At 35.5% G+C, this 25,086-nt stretch overlaps 1 protein-coding gene across 2 annotated transcripts; it reads right to left on the reverse strand.

Moving 5' to 3' along the window:
- Positions 1–177: 177 nt before the first annotated feature.
- Positions 178–17,244, reverse strand: MYCT1 (MYC target 1). 2 transcript variants are annotated; one of them, XM_059941883.1, is made up of 2 exons: positions 17,061–17,244; positions 178–2,696 (listed from the first exon to the last, which is right to left on the reverse strand). In XM_059941883.1, exons 1-2 carry the CDS (start codon positions 17,242–17,244, stop codon positions 2,185–2,187), a joined length of 696 nt encoding a protein of 231 aa, XP_059797866.1. In that variant the 3' UTR covers positions 178–2,184. The 2 variants fall into 2 exon arrangements, with proteins under 2 accessions (XP_059797866.1, XP_059797867.1); XM_059941884.1 differs by having other exon boundaries at positions 178–2,605; positions 17,061–17,145.
- Positions 17,245–25,086: the final 7,842 nt, after the last annotated feature.

Genomic DNA, 25,086 nt, shown 5'->3' on the forward strand with positions numbered 1-25,086 from the left:
GATGTTACCCTTTTTCTGTTATACGTTATTAGAAAAAGTAAGGTTTGTGTCTCTGGAATAGTTTATAGAGAATGGTCTTAACTGAGTTAAAATACCAAATAAATAGGAAATAGTCACAGGCTATTCAATAAATAAACTCTGAATCAAAATTGACACCAGTTTAATTTTATTCTGTAATCAACTAAATATTTCAAATAAAACAAATACAACTAAAAAAATGTCTCCAATTTTTGCTTTAATTTCACATTTCATACATTGCACAATTTTTACAAGATACCCATTTTGATTGTTTCATAACTTGGGGAGAGAGGAGGCAATAATTCTGCCAGATGGTTAAATATCCAGGGGATTTCTGCTCTCATTTTCCTCATTTGAGAGACATAAAGCAGTTTTTACTCCCAACATAAATTCTAGACAAAAACCATACACTTTGCTTACTTCTCATGTTAAACATTAAGGATGACTCACAAGCAAAAGATAGACTTGTTACTAAATTAATGATCTCTTAAAACCTTACGTGGCTATATGGTAACTGCCAAGTTTGTCCAAAAACAACTTACAACAAATCCGTTATCCTGCGAGCTTTTTTTTCTTTTCTTCCTTCCTTCCGCCCTTCCTTCCTTCCCTCCTTCTTTCTTTCTTCTTTCAGGTATATTGCATTAGAGAGCATCTATTTATAGACATTTACTATAGACATCTTTTAGCATAATTGTCCTTGAAGAACAATGGAAAATGTAAGCTAAATAAAAAACAAGAAAGAAAATGCTATACAGAATCTTTTATTAAGTAAAAATTATTCCATTCTTGAGCCATATTCAGACACTATTAGCTGGGACAGCTGCATTGCAGAAACTAAAATGAGAGTACATTTTTCTTCACGGAAAATTCCAATGTTCAAAGAAACAAACAGCAACATAAGCTAAATATTCATTATATCAGAAACAAACCACAGGTCTTTTGAGTAATAATCCTGTGAACTCGTGTCCTTAAATGAAAAAGGGCAGCCACAGGCATCTGGCCACTGAAGGTCTCTTCCTTTAGGAGGGTGGCTACCTGTGGAGGTGGACTCCTTAAATAACTATCTGCACCAAGGACCATTTGACATAGTTTAACTTTTGTGCAAAGACTCTTCACAGAAGCTGAAGTTGAAATTCATAGAGAAGCAAATAAAAGATGATGACCAATGAGTCCATCCAGGAAGGAGGATTCTTCATGGTTGTAACACCTATTTGGCTGAAAGACTTTCTCCCCACTAACGCTTCCTTATTTGTCTGTGAAGTTGCAGAAGATCCCTAGATAACGTGCTTTCCCAGTTGCTAGCTTTAAATGTAAGAAATAAAATTTATTCCTTAAAAAAAAAATGTAAGCTCAGTGTTAAAGTTTGTTTTTAGATCAAATGAATTGGATTTGCTGTTGTTGTTTTTATAACAATATAACCACAACAGTAAAGAAATGTTAAATCACCGTGTGAGTAAAAACAAGGATTTTGCCTCAGTGATGTGGACAACTATTCTTGGGGAAAGCACAAAAGGAGTCTGGGGGAAAAATAAGTGTCAGAATTATCATAGTATTATGCAACACCCACTGAGTTCAGCTTCCTTTGCTTGATTCCCTCACTTCTCATAAATGAGTGGAATCAAGGAACTTTAGAATCTCCTATGTTCTGTCATTTTGTGTCCATATAATCCATTAAAAATCCAAGATGGTAATGTGGTTCACTTGTCTTTCTAAAGAAAATTAAATTAAAATTCCTTAGGATAGAAATTTTTTTTTAAAAAGTTATTACACTTTTAAGTGATTTTTTCCCCTTTATAGTCACATTGGACAGCAAAAAGGGATTGTAAACCACAAATATCTAAAGTTTTTATTTTAGTCTAAAATATATATACTGTATCCAGCTGATTCTTAGATAAGAATCACTATCTTTAATAATTCTCACATCGAATACAAAATACATAAATATACAACTATTTGGAAAAATATTATTCTTTTGTGAGACAAAGAAAAAAGATGTGTTCAAAGAAAATGTGTTTTACATTGTAATGTCCAACTTGTGTGTGCTCGTTTCAGGTTAGAAACTCATTAGGCATTTGGGCCATGTCCTCAAAATTCTGTTTAGCCTATTTGTCATTTCCTTTCAATAAAAGACAAGAAAAGAGAGAAACAGAAACAAAAGCACCCTACTCAGGAATCCGGGAAAGCCTTTATGATTGACTCATAGGCAGGTGGGGCTGGTGTTGAAAGGCCAATCCGAAGACTGTGATTGGACCAGTGGAAATCAGGACGGCCCAGACTGTGGGAAGTGTTGATGGTGGAGGAGGTATTGGATGAAGGGAAAGTCACCAGCTGACTCTCAGTTTCCACGGGAAGTGGCGGACTTTGCAGAAACGGATGGAAAGTTGAGCCCCTGAAGCTTGATTTTCTTGGAAAGGAATTGGCTTGTTCCAGGGAAGCTTGGCGCTGGAAAGTGAGGCTCGCCAGGCTGAGGTTGCTTCGACGTTCGCAGCCACTGTGGCGGTAAAATCCAGTTCTGTTGAGGCCATGGGTGTAAGAAGATCTAGATCTCCGGCTTGAACTCCACTGTGAGATGGGGGCACTGGCTCTTCTTCGAGACAAACAAACAAACAAAGCCCAAATAAATCCTCCAATTACAAGTACAGTTGCCATGGACACTGTGAAGGACATTATAACACCCTCTGAAACAAAGAAAACAAAGAGGCAATTTGCTTTGTAAACAGGTGTCCGACTAAATACACAGGCAAAATACAAATGGTTACTATGGATTACATGATTAACTTAGATTTTTTTGGATTTGGGAAATAGAAGATGGTGCTAGGTGGATATGAATAAATGAAGCTGATATGCTTTCGTTTATCAAAGCAAAAGAATAAAGGATACAAAATGAGATTTTTTAACTGTAGCGTTCCACATTGCTTATGCTATTTTATTATCTTTAAGAAATTAGTAATTAAAAAGTCTCATTTTTTAAAAAAGCCTGTTCTTTAGCTCATAAATTTTATAGAGTTGCAAATATAGTCCAGAGGTTATTTCCTTTAGAGTTACAGTAGCAACTAATGTGCCAAAAGTTGATAAAAAATTTCATAGTCACATTGACTTTGCCTTTTCCTCTGTCTGCTTTCATCATCCCCACCAATGTCTTCCACCTGCAGGCTGCATGATGCCTCACTTCCTGTTCTCATTCTGAGACAGGAAGTGCTGGGCTAGAACCACCTGGGGGGCTGACTGATTTATGTCATATTTCCAGAACTCCTGGACTGTCACCTATATCTTTGACTCATTGATGACATGACCTATGCAGACTACTGTGCTCTTTCTTGGTTCCCAACCTGGTTCATGCTGTTATCATGCCCTTGTGATATGAAATTCCTGTCCCCTGATTCCCCAGGGAATCTCTGCTATAATGCCAGTATCCTCCAACTCACAGAACTTGTATTTGTCCAGATTTCCTGTTGCTAGGAAGGAAACATGCCATTCCCAAATGGAAATTCTACCTTATCGCTTCTTCTTGTGAACTAAAAACATATTCTTGAATAAAACTGGGTAGCAGAGACCCTGCATTGAATCGAAAGACATGCTGGATATTAGAAGACACTTCTGGCCTTATCACCCACCACACTTACCGACCCTCTACCCCATGATCTAACCCACAAGCCATGTTGATTTTCCCACTATCCCAAAGCCTGTCTTTCTCTCTCAAATTCTGTGCATTTCAACATATTTTTCCTGATACCTGGATATAATTTTAAAATTTCTGTTTGGAAAACTCAGTATGCATTGAATTTTAAATACAGTCAACCCAAAAACTGAGTGTGGTCCATGAAAGAAGACCAGCAGAAAATCCATCAAGCTGACCCCAGCCCAAGTTGCCAGCCCACAGAATTGTGAGCTAAGTAAATGGTTGTTTTAAGTCACTATGTTTTGGGGTGGATTGTTACACAGCAAAAGATGACCGATTTAGGGTGCCAAACTCAGCTCTATTCCTAACATACTGTGTGATTTTTATAAAATTTATTTAGACTCACTTATTTTATTACTTTCTTCAAATGAAGGGGTTAGATTTTATGATTGCCAAAGTTCTCTCCAGTTTATCGTTCCAATCTATGATGGTATACACAAAATCTATGATGCAGAAATAACAAAACAAACCAATATTAACAAATACAAAAGAATAATCATTGCTCCTTAATTTTTGGATATATTTTAGTGTCTTTCCACCTTATATTCACATTTATCTCCCGTGGTAAGACTATATTTGTTATGTCCTATTTTCACAATTATCACAAATGCTTATATCAAAATCCTCCAGAACAACTATTTAAGTCAAATCTAAGCAATAAATTCTTTATACTAAGAAGATGACTTCTGAAATACAAGATGATTTATGACAGATCTTCTAGACCCAGTATTGTTCTTCAAAAATGTCTCTCATCAAAATAATATTGAGTCATAGCCTTAAAGTGCAATCTCTTGAGACTGGGATTTCATAGAGTTAGGCTTGCTCTGGAAAAAGCAATAAATACAGTCAGAACCTAAAATTAGCCTTATTGATAATACAGTAAAATTCCACATTAACTTGTACTTATCAGTGCCCCAAGATTTGGAACCTAAAAAAGGAATTATAGAAAATCTGGGCTGCCAAGGCAGTGAAACCATGTAAATCAGAATTTTCCAAAATTTCTTCTAAAAAACAATAGAGAAAAACAAGATGACCAAATAAAGTTATACAAAACCATGCCTTCAGCATAATTAGAAGATGGAAAAAAAATTCAAACTTCAATTTACCTAAAAAATAAACAGTGGGGGACTTCCCTGGTGGCACAGTGGTTAAGAATCTGCCTGCCAATGCAGCGGACACAGTTTCGAGCCCTGGTCCGGGAAGATCCCACATGCCTCGGAGCAACTAAGCCTGTGCGCCACAACTACTGAGCCTGCATTCTAGGGCCTGCGAGCCACAACTACTGAAGCCTGTGCACCAAGAGCCTGTGCTCCGCAACAAGAGAAGCCACCAAAATGAGAAGCCCGGGGCTTCCCTGGTGGCGCAGTGGTTGGGAGTCCGCCTGCCGGTGCAGGGAACACGGGTTCGAGCCCTGGTCTGGGAAGATCCCATATGCCGCGGAGCAACTAGGCCCGTGAGCCACAATTACTGAGCCTGCACGTCTGGAGCCTGTGCTCCGCAACAAGAGAGGCCGCGATAATGAGAGGCCCGCGCACCGCGATGAAGAGTGGCCCCCACTTGCCGCAACTAGAGAAAACCCTTGCACAGAAACGAAGACCCAACACAGCCATAAATAATAAATAAATAAATTTTAAAAAAAATCTTAATTGGTTAAAAAAAAAAAAAATGAGAAGCCCGCGCACCACAAGAAGAGTAGCCCACGCTCTCCACAATTAGAGAAAGTCCGTGGGCAGCAATGAAGACCCAATGCAGCCAAAAATTTAAAAGTTAATTAATTAATTAATTAATTTAAAAAATAAAATAAGCAATGGAAAATAGAAACCAGTAAATTAAAAATAAATGATGGAAAACAGAAACCAGTGAATTATCTCCCATACTTCTACCATAAGCTATCATGGAGAAGAAGGGCAATTCTGGAAATACTGTAAAAATAATGAAAAGGTGAACTGGTCCATGAGCACGCTGACTATAGGAAACAGACTTACAAGTGAATATAGGTATGGGAAGAGGCAGTCTTGGAAAGTAACCTTCCTGTAGGGAAGAAAAGAATCCAAGCACAAAAGATCACATATTTTATATTCTACTTACATGAAATGTCCAGAACACACAAACTATATAGACGGAGAGTAGCTTAGTGATGGTCTAGGGCAAGGGGGTGAGATGGAAAGGAATGGGAGGGACCTCTAATGGGGACAGGTTTCTTTTTGAAGGATAAAATGTTCTTAAATCAGATTGTGGTGGCAGTCACACAACTCTGTAACTATAAAAAAAATCATTTAATTGTATACTTTAAGTGGGTGAATTACATAGCCTGTGAAATATATCTCAATAAAGCTGTTTAAAAAAAGAAAGAAAGAAAAGGATAGGTGCTTTTGGGGAGCCACACAATGAAGGAGAAAGGAGGCAAGATTGAGGGGAAACTTGGGGATCCTTCAAAACAAAAGAAAATTTAAAACAAAGGACATACAATCCCTCCCCACCTTCATCTTCTAAAAATAAAAATCAACCAGTAAAAACCAACCAAACACACACATACACGCACACACACACACACACACACACAAGTCAACCAGTAAAAAAACCACACTTTGCTACACTGAGGAAAGGATGAATCTAGAATGACTCTCAGGTTCTGGTGTGGGCAGGTGAGGGTGGATAGGTTGATACTAGTATCATTCATCCAAACGTGGAAGAAATGTGAGAATGTAGAACTGGGGCTGAAGCTGATATTAGAAAGATGTTGAATTTGTGTGTCCCTGGGATATATATTTGGAATTCAGGGTTAAATAAATATGGAGTTAAAGAGAAGCAAAACTGGGAATCTTCATGCTACAAGAGTTCAACCATCCATGGAAAGCATTTCTACTAAAGGAAAGGAATATGTTTATAGAAGCGAGTTAAGAACAAACTTCCAGGAAAACCAGAATTTAACCGGTGGTGGAAGTCAACACCAGGGAAACAAAGAAGGGCTAATTAGGGTGGTCCACGGAGACAAGAGAGATTACTAGCACTGAATCAAAGTGAGGAGAGAATTTTAGGTAGTATCATTAGCAACCAGATGCCGCAGAGATATTTACTATTCATTTGTTAGCACATAAAGCACCCACTAGACACCAAGTACTGCTAAGTGCAGAGAGAGCAGGGAAGAAAATAAAGTCTCAGCCCTAGTAGAGTTAACATTCTAGAAGACTTAAAATAAGAAAAATGTCCTTTAGATGTGGCAGTGAGTGGGTCATTGGCCACTTTACCTGCAATAAGTTGGGGGTCAGATGATGGAAGACCATGAGTACTTCTCCAAGAAGTTCAACCTCTCCACTGTGGGCAAAGAAGAGGCTTGAGCAAAATTACCCATTAGGAAGGATGAAGATGGAGCAGGTAGTGATATCTGTGGTAGACTGAAAGCAGAGAAACAGGGAGGATAGTGAAGCAATGGTTCCAACATGCAGTAATAATGGTTTAATCTGGGAAGTTGTAGTAAGAATGGGAAAGAACCTGGTCATGAGAGACCCAAAGTGAAAAGAATGTAAAAATTATTCCAAAGTATCATACCACCTAATGTCCTAGAAATAAGACATTGAGGGGGGTAGTGGTGATAAACTGAGGCTTAGATACTCTTGCTCCCATGATGTAAATGATGATGTTATTTTCTAGCAGTAATTTAATAATCAGATTAAATTATGTTTTAGAAATTTTAGCATCTGCTTACTTTATTATACTTACTTGTCTTTGCCATTTTATGCCATAATAGTTTATCAGAGAATAGATTTGCTGGATCAAATTTTAATTATTAGTTTAATCATTATAAAGTTCCTTTAAGTTTTGTGTTGCTTATAATGGCTACCTAAATTCTGGATTTCACTGAAAAAAATGTTTTAGTTGCTCTTAGAAAAGAGCTAAATAAAAATCATGAACTGCTCAAATACTTCATAAAACCCAGTCCTTTTGTCTTCTTTCCAAATAAGTACATGAGTCCAGGCATTTTGCTAAATTTGGTTCTTTGGTTAAGAAAAATACCTAATTTTACCTTATTTCAGTGAGTTTTTGGCAATCTTTGTTTTCATGTGGCATATTGCACATATTTGAATAATTTATTACTGTACATTATCATCAGTTGCCCCTGAAAGAGTTTATTCATTAGTTTATACTCCAGAGAACCCATGAGTTGATTACCGTGAGAAACTTTAATCAAAGAATATGAATAAACTCACTCAGATTTTCTGTCTTCCTACTTAGAATAGATGAATGAAAGATATATTATGATCCATCTTAATGTTATTATGCCCTTGAGTAGGAAAATAATGCATTAGGTAGACACTTCATTGGTAAACTGTAAGCTCCTTTTAAATTTGAACTTTTATTATTCTAAGCCAGAAAGGTTTCATTCACTAAAACTGTGATTAAGAAAATTTTGATGTTTGGAGGAATATAGTTTATAAAATGCAAACCTATTTTTATTTTATTATTGTGGTAAACAGTAATATCCATTTCTAATTTGATTAATTTAATTTATAGGTCTCGGACACTATTTTAAGTGTACTATATCACTTAACTGTCAAACGACCCAATTAGGGAAATGCTTTATTTCTTTGGTGTGTTCTAAGAAAATATTAATCTAAAATGAAAGTGAAAATGCATAAAAATTGTATCAGTTTAATACCAGATTTAGTAACCTGTTACAGACAGAGATACTTGGGGAAAATATGGTAAGGCAGTATTATGTACTCTACAGTTATACTTCCCTAAATCAACAGCCTCCACTGGAGAATTTTAAGTATCAACAACTTCAGATATAGAATCAGAGATACAAGGTTTCAATTAAAACAAACTCTTAAAAATGTTTCAGCTCACACTCCTAATTTTATTTTTTATTTCTTACTGTTTTTTTGGCTGCACTGAATGGTGGGCAGGATATTAGTTCCCCGACCAGGGATCGAACCCGTGCCCCCTGCAGTGGAAGTGTGGGGTCTTAACCACTGGACCGCCAGGGAAGTCCCACAGTCTCCTAATTTTATTGATGTTGAAACAGAGTCTAAGGTTTATGTTGTAGAACTAACACAATTTATTTTAATAATTGAATATTGACAACTAGCACTGGTCAGGGGGGCTTTCACTCAGGTATGACATAAAATGAAAAGACAAATACTCAAGTTTGAAAAGTACATGTCCTTGCTTTTGTGTATAAACCAATGTAACCACTAGGGTCTGATGGAAGATTCTAAATATCTCAGGATATAAGCAGGTATAATAGATAAGATTAAAGAGACATATTTACTTTATTTTGACCATTTCGATTTAAAGTTTACAGTGTTCCTATACATGGTCTCAGTGTACATGCCCTTTGAGTCTCTCTACCACAGTCTCTTCTGACAAATAAAATATTCCAAAATGTTAATCTATAGAGAAAAGTACATAAGGTTCATTTCAAGAAAAAAAAGAAAATAGAAACTTTTAAAATGTAGAATCAAGGGGAAATAATTTTACTTCATGTAATTACAATAAAATGCAACTAAAAAGACCAAATGATTGCCTTAGAAAAGGTAGATCTCCCTTTAAAGGAAAAAAGGAACAAACTCTAACATTAGCAGGGCATAGCATATAAATTAAGTGTTGTTATCCTATTTTGTAACCTGTGTCTATACAACTACGAAGGGGCTGGCACCTAAGTCCTCAATAAATGACAGCTATTATTACTAATGGTTATATAACTTTCCCAAGTCATTTGACCCTTCCTGGCCTAATGATAATGGTCACTATAGTCCCTTCCAATTCTAAGATTCTAATATTGAACCTGGTTTTCAATAAATCTTACCCATACCTAGAATTCTGTCCATTAGTGTCAAAATTTAGTAGAGGTCACCATCTAGTGGCCTTGAGTTGAATCGTTCTGATATCTGAAAAGTGATTTTATCTTTGACAACAGAACAGTCACAAAATCTTTTCCAATTGCAAGAATCATTAAGCTTAGCTATTACTGAAGTAGGCTATGCTGTTCTTGGTACCCTAGAGTATATAGGAGGATGGTTCAGACAATAAGACTTTCGCAAAAATCGTTTTTAGGAAGAATTATATTTAAGGTTCAGAAAACTTTTAATTACAATCCTTTAAACAAAGAGTAAGTATTTCCTATGTGTATCTCATCTCCCGGAAAATCCTATTGGGTCTGTTTTCAGAATATATCCACAATTCAACTTCTCATTATCTACTCTGCTACCCCCTGATCCAAGTCAGCATCATCTGTGACCTGGACTCTTACTATAGCCTTCTCTCTGGTTCCTGCTTCTCTCCTTGCTCAATTCTCAATACAGTAGCCAGAGTGAACCTTTGAAAGTATTAGTCAAATCACATCACTCTTCTGTTCTAAACCCTTCATTTCTCCCAGAGTAAATGTAAACTCTCCCAAATGGCCTTGAAGCTCCAATTTGATCTGTTCTCAATTATCTGTGCTCATCACTACTCTTCCCCTGGCTCATTCAGCTCCAACCACACTGCCCTGTTTGCCATTCCTTAAACACATCAGCTGTGCTCCCAATTTAGGGCCTCGTGCTTGCGGTAACCTATTCCTGAAACTCTTTTATCAGCCATCTACAAGGGTGACTTCAGGTCTTTGCTCACATGTCACCTTCTCATTGAGGCTTACCCTGACCACCCTATGTAAATTTTATCCTGTCCCACTTCTGATGCCTAACTGCCACCCTTGATTTTCTTTTTTCTTTCTGGCTTACTGGAAACTAGACTCAATTGTAGGACAAGTAAGGAAAAATCTGGGAGATCTGGAAGTAGTTTTGACCAAAGTCACAAGGCATAAGTCATACTCTGAATATAATTAGTCAACAGTATTGTTAGAGTAGAAGGTAAGTTAAATTATGTTCAGAAGGAACAGGGTAGACCATCACTTTCTGTGTGTGATAAACTAACATGTATCAAACCACTGGGACCAATTATAAAATACAGATCAAAAATATTTTTTTAAATCTGGTTGAAGCCATCAGAGACCTACCCAAACTGCTGACTTGAGGGAGCAAATTCTAAGAGAAAAGAAAATCTCTCGTACAGTAATCTGTAAAGCGAGGCAAAAGAGGCAAAAAATCTGAGTAGAACTCTGTGCGATCTCAGTAGGCTTAGAAAACAAAGACTGGATTTCAGGTGATACCAAGGAGGATAGACTCTGGGAAATATTCTAGACTCTGAGTTGGGCTTCCAAAGAGCTATTCCCTAAGAGTAATAGCAAACAGGAAAAAAAGTAGACCTCACAAAGATAGAAACACAGCTGACCCTTGAACAACACAGGTTTGAACTGCACAGGTCCACTTATACACGGATTTTTTTTCAATAAATACATATTAGTGGTTACCTCTGGGGATGATGTAGACAGGGATTGACTAGAAAGTGTCATTAGGGAACTTTTCGGTTGGAGATAATGTTCTGTATCTTGATCGGGGTTTGGGTTACTCAGGTGTGTATGTATTTGTCAAAATTCAGCAAATGTTCAGTTATGATCTGTGCACTTCATTTTTGATCAGTTTACACATTTTATTGTATGTACATTTGACCTTAAAAAGAAAAAAAACTTAAAAATATTGAATTCCTGTTAATAATATACATGCTGAATTAATTAGGGGGAAGTGTACGGATATCTGCAATTTACTTGGAAATATAAACTAATAGATTGGTAGATAGAATGAATATTATAAAAATGTTAATAGTAGAATCCAGGCGGTAGGTATATGGATATTCCCTGTAAAATTCTTCAAATTTTTCTGTATATTTGAACACTTTCATAATCAATTTTAGAAAAACGTATGAGAGAAGACCATGAACAACTTTAAGTTAACACATTTAGAAATTACTTCAAACAGGCAAATTCCTAGAAAATACGATTCCTGCCCTAAAGCAATCAAAGAAGCAGTAGAATATCTGAGTAGTCCAATATTGTTAAACAAATTGACTTTTCATTTAAAACCTTCCTATTAAAAATACTACCGATAATTACACTGGTGAACTTTTTCAAACATTTAAACAATAAACAATGCCACTCTTACACAAATGTTTCCAGATAATAGAAAACAATTCCTATCCTGTTTTAGGAAACCTGCATAACACTGATACCAAAACCTGACAAGGCTATTATAAGAAAAGACTACTATAGGCAAATTTCTCTCATTAACATAGATGCAGAAGTTCTAAAGTCAGGAACCTATCAAAAAATACATTCTTCTAGGCTCTGCTCCATACCTACTGAATCGTAATCTCTGAGCATGGAGTTCAGTGAGAGATGAATCTTCAAACTTCTCTCTATGGAACTGAGATACAGCAGTTTTAAAGAAAAGCATTTGTTATTCAAACTTCCTAGGTAACTGATATAAAGGAAGTAATTAGAAGGCTGTTAATATGAAATGTCCAAGAGTTTTTAAAGTGGAAATTAAAGATATGAATTTGAAATATAGTCAGTATTTGTTTACTATTTGGGAAGAGGGAATATAAAGAACATCATTGGGATGCGTGCCCAGCAAAACTTTCTCCCTCCTCAACCTCTCTGGAAACAACCTACTCCCATCTGCTGAGGTAGGTCTCTAAGTGACATATTTTTCCACAAGTTAAGGAATAAAATTTTCAGCTATTAACCAAGGTTTTCTGCCCTTGACTGCACTTGAGTGCCCAACAAATCAACTAACAATCCTCCATCTCAATTATCTGGTAGAGGATTAGGGCTGTTATCAAGGATACCCAGAATAAAGAAAAAGTTAATGTTTAGAATTGGTAATAGGATTATTAAATACATAGAATAGATGATAGTCTTGAAAACCAATTGTTTTACTGCAATCACTAGACAATGTGAGACAGAGAAAAGTGTTTTGGTTTTTTTTGTTTGTTTGTTGCAGTTTCAAAACGCTAAGAGCCTAAAGGACTCAAGAACATACCTTTTTACTATAATGAACTGTACTGGGAAAAATAAACCATGGTCTACGAGTCATGCCCTTGTCAGTTTGGGCTGCCCTTTAAATACCATAGACTGGGTGGCTTAAACAACAGATGTTTATTTCTCACAGTTCTGGGGTCTAGGAAATCCAAGATCCAGGTGCCAGCATGATCAGGTTCTGGAGAGAGCCCACGTCCTTGCCTCAGTGCATACACGCAGACAGAGAGAGAAAGAGCACCATCTCTTCCTCTTCTTTTAAGGCCATTAGCCCCATCATGGCGTCCCCACCCTCTAATTTAACCCAAATTACACCCAAAGGTCCTACCTCCAGATAACACTGCTTTGGGGGTTAAGGCTTCAACATATGAACGGTGGAGGAGACATAAACATTCAATCCATAACAAGTAAATTTTCAGAAGCAGTGTAAAGAGGAGATGTTTTGGAGAGAGAAGAAGGGCTATAAACTATGTGATCAGTAAGAGTTCTGGAGAAGGGGCCATCACTCCATCTCTGCCTGTGATGAGCTACATATTGATTTAGGGAGTGACAGAGAAATTGGTATCCATTCCCAGCTTCTTAGAGGGATCCAGATGGGAAAGATGACAATCCCCTCTGAGAAACTCTGGGTCCCTGAAAAGCAGAGGAGCAATGAGGAAGTGTGGACATTAGTGTATCCAGGTCTAGGGGTCTGATATACAGTCCAAATTCCCACAGCTCCAGGGTTATGGGAGAGCATTCAACATTGTTCTGTGCCACTGAGACAGAAGGAAAAGTACCTGAATAAGAGCCAGTAGACCAGAAAGGAAAAATTATGACATTAGCAAATATTGCACAGACCATACGAGTCAAATTTTATGGTAAGAGCCCTCAGCAGAGGAGGCAAGAAAAAAGGGCAATTCCCCTAAAGCAGATGAGAAATACACATCAGTAGTCAGCAGAGGCCAGAACTTGATCAAGAACCAATGGCCCTCTCCTTCCAATAACCTTGAGAGTGTATAGCTACCACCACTGTCCCTTTCCAACTTTAGAGAAAAGTCCTAAGGAAGAGGAAAATGGGGAGACTTGAAGTAAGTAAATTGAAAATAATTATGTTAAATCAGGTCAAACTTTTACAGTGACTTTCAAAACTACACAAATCTTTCTCAAGTCATTCACACTTCTCCACAAATACGGCTTGTGTGTTTTTACTTCTGCATATTTGCTGATAACACTTCTCCTGAACTCCCTGAAATTTCCAACTATGCCTTATTTATCTCACTAACACCTGACATATTGACTAATATATAAGGAGTGGTCAGTCAATGCTTCTGAGTAAACTAATGAACTGGATAGATAAACGGATGAAAGGATGAGTTAATAAGTTAATGTAGGAAAAATGAATGACTACAATGTTCTTCCTACAATTGTCTCCCTATTTGAAACTCATCTGATTTATAGGAACAGATAAAGCCTCATTTTTTTTTTCTAAGGAGGATTTAGGGACCATTTCTGCCATATTTGTCTTTCTAACTCATAACAATCATTGCCATTTTAATGTACATTATCTTGTATTATTCCATGACAGTATAGGCATATATTTGCATATTTATGGACACATAATCTCCTCCAAGAGTGTAATCTTCTTGAGGACAGACATTATAGTTTTGGTGAGGATTAAATGAGGTGAATAAATACAAGTTCTTAAACCAATAAATTCCCCAATTTTTCACAATGCTAGCCAAAAGGGAAAAACACAAGTGGTAAGGCAAGAAGTATAACCAAACGGTCTTCTTTAAGACTCTGAATACCAAAAAACTAACCAAGTTTAACAACACTTGTCTATTTCATTAAAGCAGAGCGCAGCAAACTTTCACAGGTTATGTTTCCTGCTGCCTTCATGGGGGATGTTTGTAGGGAAGGGAAATGCATCAAAGAAAGCAAAAGTGAGAAATGCAAGGTGGTGGTCTTCAGCTGTGTTGTCACTCTCAGGCCAACTTTATTGCCCACCTTTGCACTAATTACTGTAATGTTTGCACAACATTTAATAAGTTTTAATGGGTGATCACCAAAAAAATTCAAGCTATCACTATTGGTAATAACCTGGTATCATTATCTTATTTTTCAACATTCATTAAAGTAAATCAGGAAAATTATATTTGGAAAACAACTTTTATGCAGCCTAAGTTTGGGAAATTCATATGGTTAAATGTACAAGTTTTGCTTCTCTAAACTGTTCTTTCTCTATTCTCTGAATTCAAAGTGCCAAGCAGACAATTGATTTTGGAAGCAATAGGCAATGTATTGCACTGTACTTTATAAGATTTTCAAATAATATTTTTGCAGAGACAGTGATGTAGATATCAATTTAGAATCAAAAAGGAAATAAAAATTTAAAAGATCAACATTTATATTTTAGGAAATTTTTACATTTCATATATTCACATTTACATTTTTGCATTTTACACTTGATATTTTCTTGAACCCCAGAGGAATTAATGTGATCTTTTATATATTTTCCCCATATCATCAAACATTATAACATTGTATCTACTCAACATATTTCTTTGGCTTTGTTAATGCTTATCAAGGTAACACTCCCCTTCCTGGTTTTCATTATTTCCATCTATTTTCTGTTGTATTCACAAAGTAAGATAAAGAAACACTAGGAACTATCTTTGGAACAATAAGTTTGAATTCTTTCTTAAGCATAGATTTCTTTTTTTTTTTTTTTTTAATTATCTCATTTATTTTTTTTTTTTCACACCCACACACTGTATTTTATTTTTACAAGAGATAAATAGACTGACACCAAGCATTGTACATGGATGACCACAACAAAAGCAACAATGATTGCAATTACCAAACATGAAAAGATTTCTATATTAAAAAAAATTTTCAGGATTGGTAAATAGACTCCAATTAAACATTCTGTTTTTAATTGAGGTTTATTTTATGATTATTATCCATGTTTTAACCAGTAGATAATGATTTTTTTTCCTTAAGTCTTTAAGTAAACCTGAAATTAACTTTGGCCTGAAAAAAATTGATTTGGCTTTTATAGATTATTTTTTGCAGTAAGAATTACTTTACTTTTGAATAATCTATTTAGTTACTTATTTTTGCAATGATGAATTTAGGGCAAACACACTCTAGCTATTTTTTAGCATGTATTTAGCACATTCACTTTCTCTGTAAAGGAGGACAGCAAACTGTATTGTAAGAAACCTATATAAGTAAGACTCCCACAATTCAAAGATTTATTGTCTATTGGTTTCTACATAGAATAACTTATTACCAAAGCCATTCTCTACAATATGCAAGTATAATTTACTTTCTTTTTCTTAATTTTTTAATAATTACATTATGATGTTTATTAATATCCCTCATTTTCAGATGAAACAAACATAAATGTTGATGGTAAAAAAGAATTAATTAATTCCTTCCATGCAGATTGCTGTGATGGGGACGACCAGGTAGGTTGTTAGGAGAAGGCAGCATCGCTGCTCATTTTTCACCTGATAGTTCCCAAAACGTACCTTGGAATCACAACGGAAAGTCTGAAATAGTTCTCTGTGGAGATGAAACATTTGTTCTGGGCCAATAAATAGGGCTATCGATCTCTTCATAAACTCCATTATCTCCTTTAAAGTTTTTTTCTGGATTTAACTCAACTTGCTCCCTTTATTTTTTAAATTTCCCTGAACCCAAGCATCAGTGTCAATTTCATGTCTCAGCCCTTCTCCCTGTGTCTCCAGCCTTGGAAGACTCGTGGTTTTGACCTCAGCTCCGTCCTGCTGCTGCTAACTGACTAGAAGCTGTGTCTGAACCCAGCCAAAAGCTACTTTGTATTGTTCCTTTTTTCCCCTTGATAGGCTTTCTTTATAATGTTATTTGTGGTGTTATTTACACTTGTTCTGTTACAGTTTTTTCGTCTAATTTCATATGATTTCTTATTTAATCATGTCATCACACTCCTTCAGTACAGATTTATTATTTAGATTCACTTTGGAAATTAAAGAATATAACATTGACAATGTAAGTTAAAATAATCTCTATAGAAATTCTCAGTTTCATTAAACAAGGTACATAATCTATATAACCATAAGACAAATAAAACTTAATTTTCCAACAAATCAATTATCAATTTCCAAACAGCAATGACTTACAAATTTTTTCTCAGTTTTATTCTTACTGTTTTCTAATTAGCATTTCCTATTATTTTCTTATTATTTTGTAACACCAGCCATAATCTATACGTGTTGCCCAGATTCTCCTTGAATGACTTCATAGGCCACTTTATGGACATTTTATATGAACAAATTTTTTGTAATAAATCTATGAAAACTTTAGGTAATCAATTTACCATAAAAAAAATGGCTCAGAGACTTCCAATGTTTCAATAACTTTCAGGCAGTACATTTCTCTGCATCCTAATTTTAAATTAAAAACAGTTAAAGAAAATCTTACCCCAAAAGTTTTCTGGCCATGGACTCCCTAAACTTGTTGTGTTATTAGCCATAATATCCACAAGGAAGAGAAGAGCGAGAAGAAAAACCAGTATGTCCAAAAGAAGCACTTTGATTTTATGTCTTTGTGGTTCAGCAGGAGAAAAATAATTTTCACACAACCCCTCATATACTTGTGTTTGCATAAAAGGAAATAAGTATATCATGTTTCCTGCTTTTATACTCAAATTAGCAACTGTTTTTCTTATCTTGGAATTCCACACGGTTCCTGAGACACAAAACAATTTCCTTCTCGTCATTTCCTCAGCTGAATTGCTAAGTACCCTCCTTTCCACCATCTCCAAACTGCTTTGGGGATAAGAGGCTCCTTTTCTTGTTCTTTCCTCTTCTCCTACTGATACAGAGGAAGATTCCAAACTCTCAGCTACAGCTGAGATATAAATCTAACTGGGGTTAAACTTATATCAGGTAAAGAAATAGACTGCTTTCCAATGTTTGAAAGCTATACTTAGGTAGTAAGTCGGGGGGGAAGCTCTTCAGAAATCCATATTCTGTTCCAGTACAATTAATTTTATCTAATACCTGTTCTATAACTCAGTTACTTACTAAAATTCTTAATGTCTTTTGCTCTATTTGGGATGTTGATTTTGAAAAGTCATTTCTTTATTTCATTAATACCTCTAAAATGTTATTTATATTTAATTTTTTATGAAAATTGGTAGGTAAATATGAGAAAAAACAGTTTCTACACTGAAGGGCCCTACTTAAAACTAATTAGGGGCAACCTAAATGCAAATATTCAATTACAACAGAATGGTAAGCCTTATAGTAAGCAGTACAATGATAACAGTATGTTCTTCTTCATGGAGGAGTGATGACTTTGGTACTGTGTATGACAGTATGAAAATAATTTTACCAACTGGAGAAAGAGTAATAAGGTAGAAAGAACAACATCACCAAATGTAGAGAATGGACTTGAGGACACAGGGAAGGGGAAGGGTAAGCTGGAACAAAGTGAGAGAGCGGCAGAGACATATATACACTACCAAATGTAAAATAGATAGCTAGTGGGAAGCAGCTGCATAGCACAGGGAGATCAGCTCAGTGCTTTGTGACCACGTAGAGGGGTGGGATAGGGAGGGTGGGAGGGAGATGCAAGAGGGAGGAGATATGGGGATATATGTATATGTATAGCTGATTCACTATGTTATACAGCAGAAACTAACACACCATTGTAAAGCAATTATACTCCAATAAAGACGTTAAAAAAAAAAAGAGGAATCACGGCAATTCATATTGTGGGTATTCTGGATGAATATAGTGGAAAGTGCGCTATGGGAAAGAATTACATGAGATTCTCAGGAGACATAGATTAGTTAAAATTTCAAGAGTCTTTGTCTGCAAGCTTAACAAGCTTAGCCTGGATCCTCTGAGCATTGGGAAGCCATTGGAAGTAGGAGTAACAGTGGCCACCCGTACTTAATAAATGCACTAAACTGCATTCAAGAATCTGGTTTCCTCCATCTTTGATTAACTCTAGCATTAACTCTTGTGTAACTTGCATTCATCCTAATTGTCATCACAATACGATTTAGTGTGAAGCAGTAATCATCTTCATGAAGTCTGTAATATATTCCTGAGTAGATCTAGGAAAATCTGAAAAAAAGCATAATATGAAGTTGATCACATATAAATTTTTTGCCTTCCTAATTCTCTAAAAATTAGGTTGTTTCTGCTCATTTTCTTAATTTTGATATATTTACATTAACTTTAAATTCATTGGAAATTAGAATAGAGACACCTAAAGGAGAATAGTGGAATATTATAAAAAATTTAGAGATTTCACTGAGCACATATGAAAACTTATCTCTATAATATTCTTGCTAAGGTTTATTTCCATGTAATTGAGTAAATAAAATATTTACCTTTTTGCTTAAGAAAAACAAAAAAAGGGACTCATATTTTAATAGTTATCTTTACTTTTCAATATTTTTGACAGAATTTATAAAAATAGAAAATTAAAAGACTATCTTATTTCTGGAAAAACATAATCTGGATGAAAATATATTGTCATACTTCTAAATTCTTGTGGGATTTGTCAATTATTACATGTATTTTTAAGTACACATTTTGTACTATAGGCTACCTAATCCAATAAACACTAATTTCAAAAATGGATATATTTTTATAAAGAGGTATATAGAGTGCATTTGGCCTAAAACCACAAACCAGATGAGTGGAGTGGATGAGTCTAGTTTGGTGGAAATGCCTTCTGTGCAGAACCAGGGCTCACTCCATCTCAGGGCTGGGATACAGGCTGAGACTTCCTTTCATTGTTTAGTGTTTAATCATGCAGATTTTCTCCCAGTTTTCACTTTTGCAGATGTCCAGAAGCCTGTCAAAACCTTGAAGAAAATTTGTTTTCTACCACTTTGTGACCTAGGAATATTTTTCTTTTCTGTGAACAGCTTGTTGGTAGCATTCGCTCTTATCTGTGTATGTCATTTGCTTGGTAAAGGATTCATATTTTTCCTGGCAGAGAGCCATAGAAGAGGGTGTTTATGTCTATGGGATTTTCAAATCCCATGATTTGTAATGCCAAAACAGGAAGTTGATTTTTATCTTTCAAAAATGTTAGGTGTGCTCTTCTACTGTTGGTTAGGTCTTTAGATCTGGATTCTGCAGTAGTCATAAAATACTTCTGGAGGTTTGTTCTTCCCTGTAGAGGCAATCACACGGCTCACTCCCTCCCTTCATTCAGGTCTCTGCATCTTCGCCCGGCATTCCCTACTCACCTTGTCTAAAGCGTTTCCACTTGAGCCACTCTCTCCCTTGACTCGGCATCATCACTGTCTTCAGAGCACTTATCACTCCCTGACATTATGCTATGCATGCTTTTGCTTTTTTGGTTGTTTTGGTCTCTTCCACCAGAAGTTAAGTTCCATGAGGACAGGAACTTTATGGATCTTGCTCATATCAGTCAATCCTGTGGCCAATATAGTGCTCTTAATAACGTTTGCTAATGTTACTAATAATAATGCTACAGGCTCTTAATAACAGGCTCATAATAAATATTTATTTAATAAGGGAATGAAATAATTCTAAGGGATCTGAAGGTGAAAGTGTTACTGAACCAGGCTTGTTTGACCTGCAGCAAGCCAAATGCTGACATCTGCAGCAGAGAAAAGGCTTATTCATGAAGCAGCCAAGCAAGTAGATGGGAGAACAAATCTCAAATCCACCTCCCTGAAGGTGACGAGCTCCGGATATTTATGGGTGAAGAGTATAGGTCAGGGGTACAGGGGAAGGTGATTGGAGGCAGGAAAAAGGTGAGATCATTGCTGCTTTGTGCAAGCATATCTGAGTTACATGCTTCTTCACGGGACACATGTCCAGAAAATAGCAGCATTAGCGTGATCTGAGGGTGGAGATTTTGGTCAAAGTTTACGTGGAAAGGTCATCCATTGAAACTCAGTGTGGGTCCACTATCAGAGGTGTAATCTAAATGAGTAGTTAAAGGAGTCTAGTGATATGTCTAAGCTTGGAGGGTATGCAGTTTGCAAGAACAATTAAAGTGAGCTTGATCAGTGAAGGCAAGTTACAATTTACTCTTGATTAGACAAGCAAGGTATAGTTTAATGGATCTAATCCCCAGTTTCAGAAGTATTTTGGACATCCCAAGTCAGGTTAATAAAAATGTCACTGCTCAAAAACCCAAATTAGAAATCTTTATTAATGGGCATTCAGTATATTGAAGTTTGACTTATAACTTGATACAGAGTCAAGTGCTACAAAGAAAATTGTCACATTACATAAAACACATTTGACTCTAAATACACATTTGACTTTAAACTTCCTTTTTTAGCTTTATCTTTTAAAACTATCATGGGTTTTGCCTTCTCCATATTAAATTGATCCAAACAATTTAGCTAAATTGAGAGTACTTTCAGAACATACATGAATTACCCACAAAAACTGAAATTTTATATCTATCGAAAAAAAATCAAGTTTTTAAAAAGTAGCTTGAAAAAAAAATAAATAAAAAATAAAATAAAATAAAAAGTAGCTTGGAGGATAAATTAAGATTATCTTGGATCATGTGAGTGGGCCCCATGTGATCACATAAACTCTTATAAGCAGAGAACTTTCTCTGCCTAGAGTCAGAGAGATGTGATGGAAAAGAGGCAGTAGAGATGCAGCCAAGAGGAAGTCAGAGAGATCCCAGACTAATACGGATTTATCACGCTGCTGCTCGTTCTAAAATGTAGGCGTCAGGAACCAGAGAGGCTTCTAGGAGACAAGGGCAGTGCTCCGCTGACAGCCAGCAAAGAAATGGTGAGCTCAGTCCTACAATCTCAAAGGACTGAATTCAGCCAACAACCTGAATGAGCTTGAAAGGAGATTCTCCCCCAAAGCCTCCTGTTAGGGATGCAGGTCTTCTGACATCTTGATTTTAGTCTTATAAGACCTGGAGCAGAGAAATCAGCTAAACCACACTGTGGCCAGATTTCCGACCCAAGAAAACAGATTATTTCCAAAGTAAGTCAATTCCTCTAAAAGCTGAACTGCAGTGGTAACAGTGGAAACCAGAGACAATGCAATCATATCTTCAAAGTTCTGAGAGAAAAAATTAACCTGTCTACCTAGGCAACTGAGAATACAATGAAGCCATTTTTCAAAGATAAAAGTAAAATACACACATTTCCAGGAAAACAATAATTGAGTGATTTTTATTATCCTAAGAATTACCAAAGACTTAAGGTCAGAAAGAAGGAAAATTATTTTAGAGAGCAAATTGGATGTAAAAAAACTGGCAAGTGTGTGGGTCAATCCAAAAGTTTATATTATGAAAACGATAACAATAAATTCTAAATTGTTGGACTAAAAAGATCAAGACAGAACTAAAATCCTGTAGGAAAGTACAGCCTATAAGTAAAAGGTACAAAATGAGCTAAAATATTCAGGTGCCTTAATTGTCCAAAAAAAGGGATAAAGATACTGATGATTAATTATAGTCTAAAGAAAAGAATGAAACTTTCTTAACCTGAAATGTAGTATGAATTAAAAACAAATTCAGTAAACATTATAAACATGAAGAAATATTAAACCATTCCCTTTATAATTCCTTTAAAACATTCCCTTAAGAAACAAGACAAATCTGACCACTATTATAATTTCCATTCAACATGGGACTGCACAGCCTTGCCAGTACAATAAGAAAAAGAAATAAATATACAATGGGAAGATAGAAATGAAATTATAATTTTTCTTACAATCTATGTATGATTATCTATATTACCACAAACAATACAAAACATACAAAAGAAAAAAAGAAGTTATTAATAGCAACAAAATACAGAAAAGAAGAAAAATATAACAAATTGTGCAAGATTCATATGGAAAATGATAACATTTTATTGAAGGATGTGAAGGAAGAATTTTAAAATGTGATATAATATATTCATGGATAGGAACACTCAATACTGAGAAGATATCAATTCTTTTCAACATACATATATTTTTCAGACATATTGTTTTTTAATTCCTAAAAAAATCCTAAGAGCATTCTTCAATAAATTTAGCAAGCTGATTCTAAAATATATATGAAAGACCAAAGGGCCAAAAATAGCCACGACACTTAAGAAGAAGAATTAGCTTAGGAGACTTATAAACATACTGTGACTTATTATAATGTATTGTACCCAGTACAGTATAGTTTTGACTCAGGGGTAAAATAGCAGACCAATTATGCAGCATAGAGAATCCAGAAACAGATTCGGGATAAATAGAGAATCCATAAATGGATCCCAGGTACATAGAGAATCCAGAAGTGGATCCTTGATGTATGACAGCAACAATGGAGAAAGATGGTTTGTTCAGAAAACTGCACTGTCGTACAATTGAATAACCACATAGGAAGAAAATGAATCCCAAATTTGTACCATACAAAAATAAGAGTTCCAGATAGATACTTTTAGAAAACAAAGTAGGACTTGTTAAACAAAACGTACCAAAAACACAAACCTAAGAGAAAAGGTTGACTAAATGGAATATGTTAGAATCAAGAATTTATGTCCGTTAAAAAAAGTCAGAAAGAAAATGAAAATACAAACCACAAACTGGTGTAGAAACTTAATCGATTTTGTATATTTGTATATTTTGTATATTGATCCAGCAAACTTTTGTAAGGTTCTTATTATTTCTAATAATTTGTCAATAGATTTCAGAATTTTGCAAATAGACAATCACTCTATCTACAAATAATTATAGTTTTATTTTTTATTTCCAAAGACATTGTAGTATATAATAGAATGTTACATGTCAGGTGCAAGATGCAATAACTCTTCCTATCCCTTCGAAGGAATATCCCAGCCATAGGTCACTCTGTGGGAAGACTGAAAGAAATTGCTGCTGTGTAACTCTTCCCATGGCATTATAGTTTCTATCCTCAAGAGGTCATAGACTCCACTGTATTTGATAGACTCTGGGTCTAACACTGGCTCAGGTCTGGAATCTGAGAGAGGGATTGTGATTTTTCAATAGCAGGTATCAGCCAAGAGAATTAACTGCTAAACTATGAAAAGCAATAAGAGTTTGGTAATTTTACTGAATAAAACACCAACATACTAACAATCAGTGATTTTCTTATATATCTTAAATAAACAATAGAAAATGTAGTAGAATATAGTCATCTTAATGAGAAAAGCTGTAAAATAGTTAAGGATACACTAACAGGAAATGTACAATATCTATATCAAGAAAACTATAAAATCAAATTTGTTCATAAAAGAAATATTTGGAAAGAAACACCATACTCTTGGAGTAGGAAGACCATGAAACGTAAAGATATCAGCATCTTCCAGTACATTCTATACTATACCAAAGATTCATTTGCAATATCTACTTTAAAAGATCTTATTAACAAGATTTATTTTATTGCCTTTATTTTATTGGATTTGGATCCAATAAAATAAATGGAATTATTTAACTGATCTTATTAAGGACATTTAGGCTGTTCCCAAGTTTTTTGCTAATTCAAAAATTTTTTCAACAAAAAGATTGCATTTTATGGTCACAATCTATGCTGCAGTGAACTGTAGATATATTTCTAGGAAGTGGATTTTAAAGAGAAGTTCATGTGTCTATATATGTATTCATTTGTACATTCTTATATATTTACTCTTCTGTGTATTATTTTATTGGGTGAAATAAAGTCCCAGTATGCTATGTAACTGGGTATGTGTAGGTGATTAAGTGCTGACCAATTAGGTGTGAATGGAAGTGAGAAGGGTCACTTCTCAAACCTGTTGTTAGAGGTAAGTGCCCTCTGTTTCCCCATTTTTCCTTTCTTCTTGCTGGAATGCAGAGGATATGGAGGTTGCTGGAGCAGACACCCAGGACCAGGAGATGAACAACACAGTCAGGAATGTGAACCCAAGAAAAGGACCTGCAACTCTCATAACTGGAGCTACCATACAGCCTGCATCACCTACCTGCATTTTTACATGAAAAGCACACTCAAATCTCTGCATGCCTGTCACGTTGAGAAGAAACCCAGTAGGGTCTGAAGGATGCAGTACAGCTGAGTCAGTGATGCTTCACTGATTTTATCTCACCCACAGGAATAGTTCACTTTGTTTGATACGATCATTGTTAATAGTGAGGGTCCTACAGCCTAGACATATTTTAATAAGAAAACTAATTTCACATGGCATGACTTGCTTTTATCGCAATAATACAGGCTCCTCCAATGATCAGTGTTCATTCTTGAGCACTCCCCAAGTCACTCATTCAAAAACTCATTCTAAAACCTATTAGGAGTGATGGCATATATTTAAAAATTTTGGAACCAATTTCTTTCTTTTTAAAAATAAAAACTTTCATATTCTCTATGGCTCTCTAAAGCTACATTTGATAAGTTGATATTCAAATTCCCATTATGCTAGAATCCAGCAAAAAGGTGGAACAAATCATTGTTACCTGCAAGTTGGATGAATCTTGAGGGAATTGCAAGGACATAAGCACAC

Source organism: Balaenoptera ricei, chromosome 12 (genome assembly GCF_028023285.1).
Source record: "Balaenoptera ricei isolate mBalRic1 chromosome 12, mBalRic1.hap2, whole genome shotgun sequence".
Taxonomy (NCBI): Eukaryota; Metazoa; Chordata; class Mammalia; order Artiodactyla; family Balaenopteridae; genus Balaenoptera; species Balaenoptera ricei.

Excerpts from the sequence above, each read along its gene's own strand:
- MYCT1 (XM_059941883.1), bottom strand. The coding sequence starts at position 17,244 with ATGCAAACACAAGTATATGAGGGGTTGTGTGAAAATTATTTTTCTCCT. Across the intron at positions 2,697-17,060 it reads ATGGCCAGAAAACTTTTGGG|AGGGTGTTATAATGTCCTTC; the intron begins GTAAGATTTTCT and ends TCTTTGTTTCAG.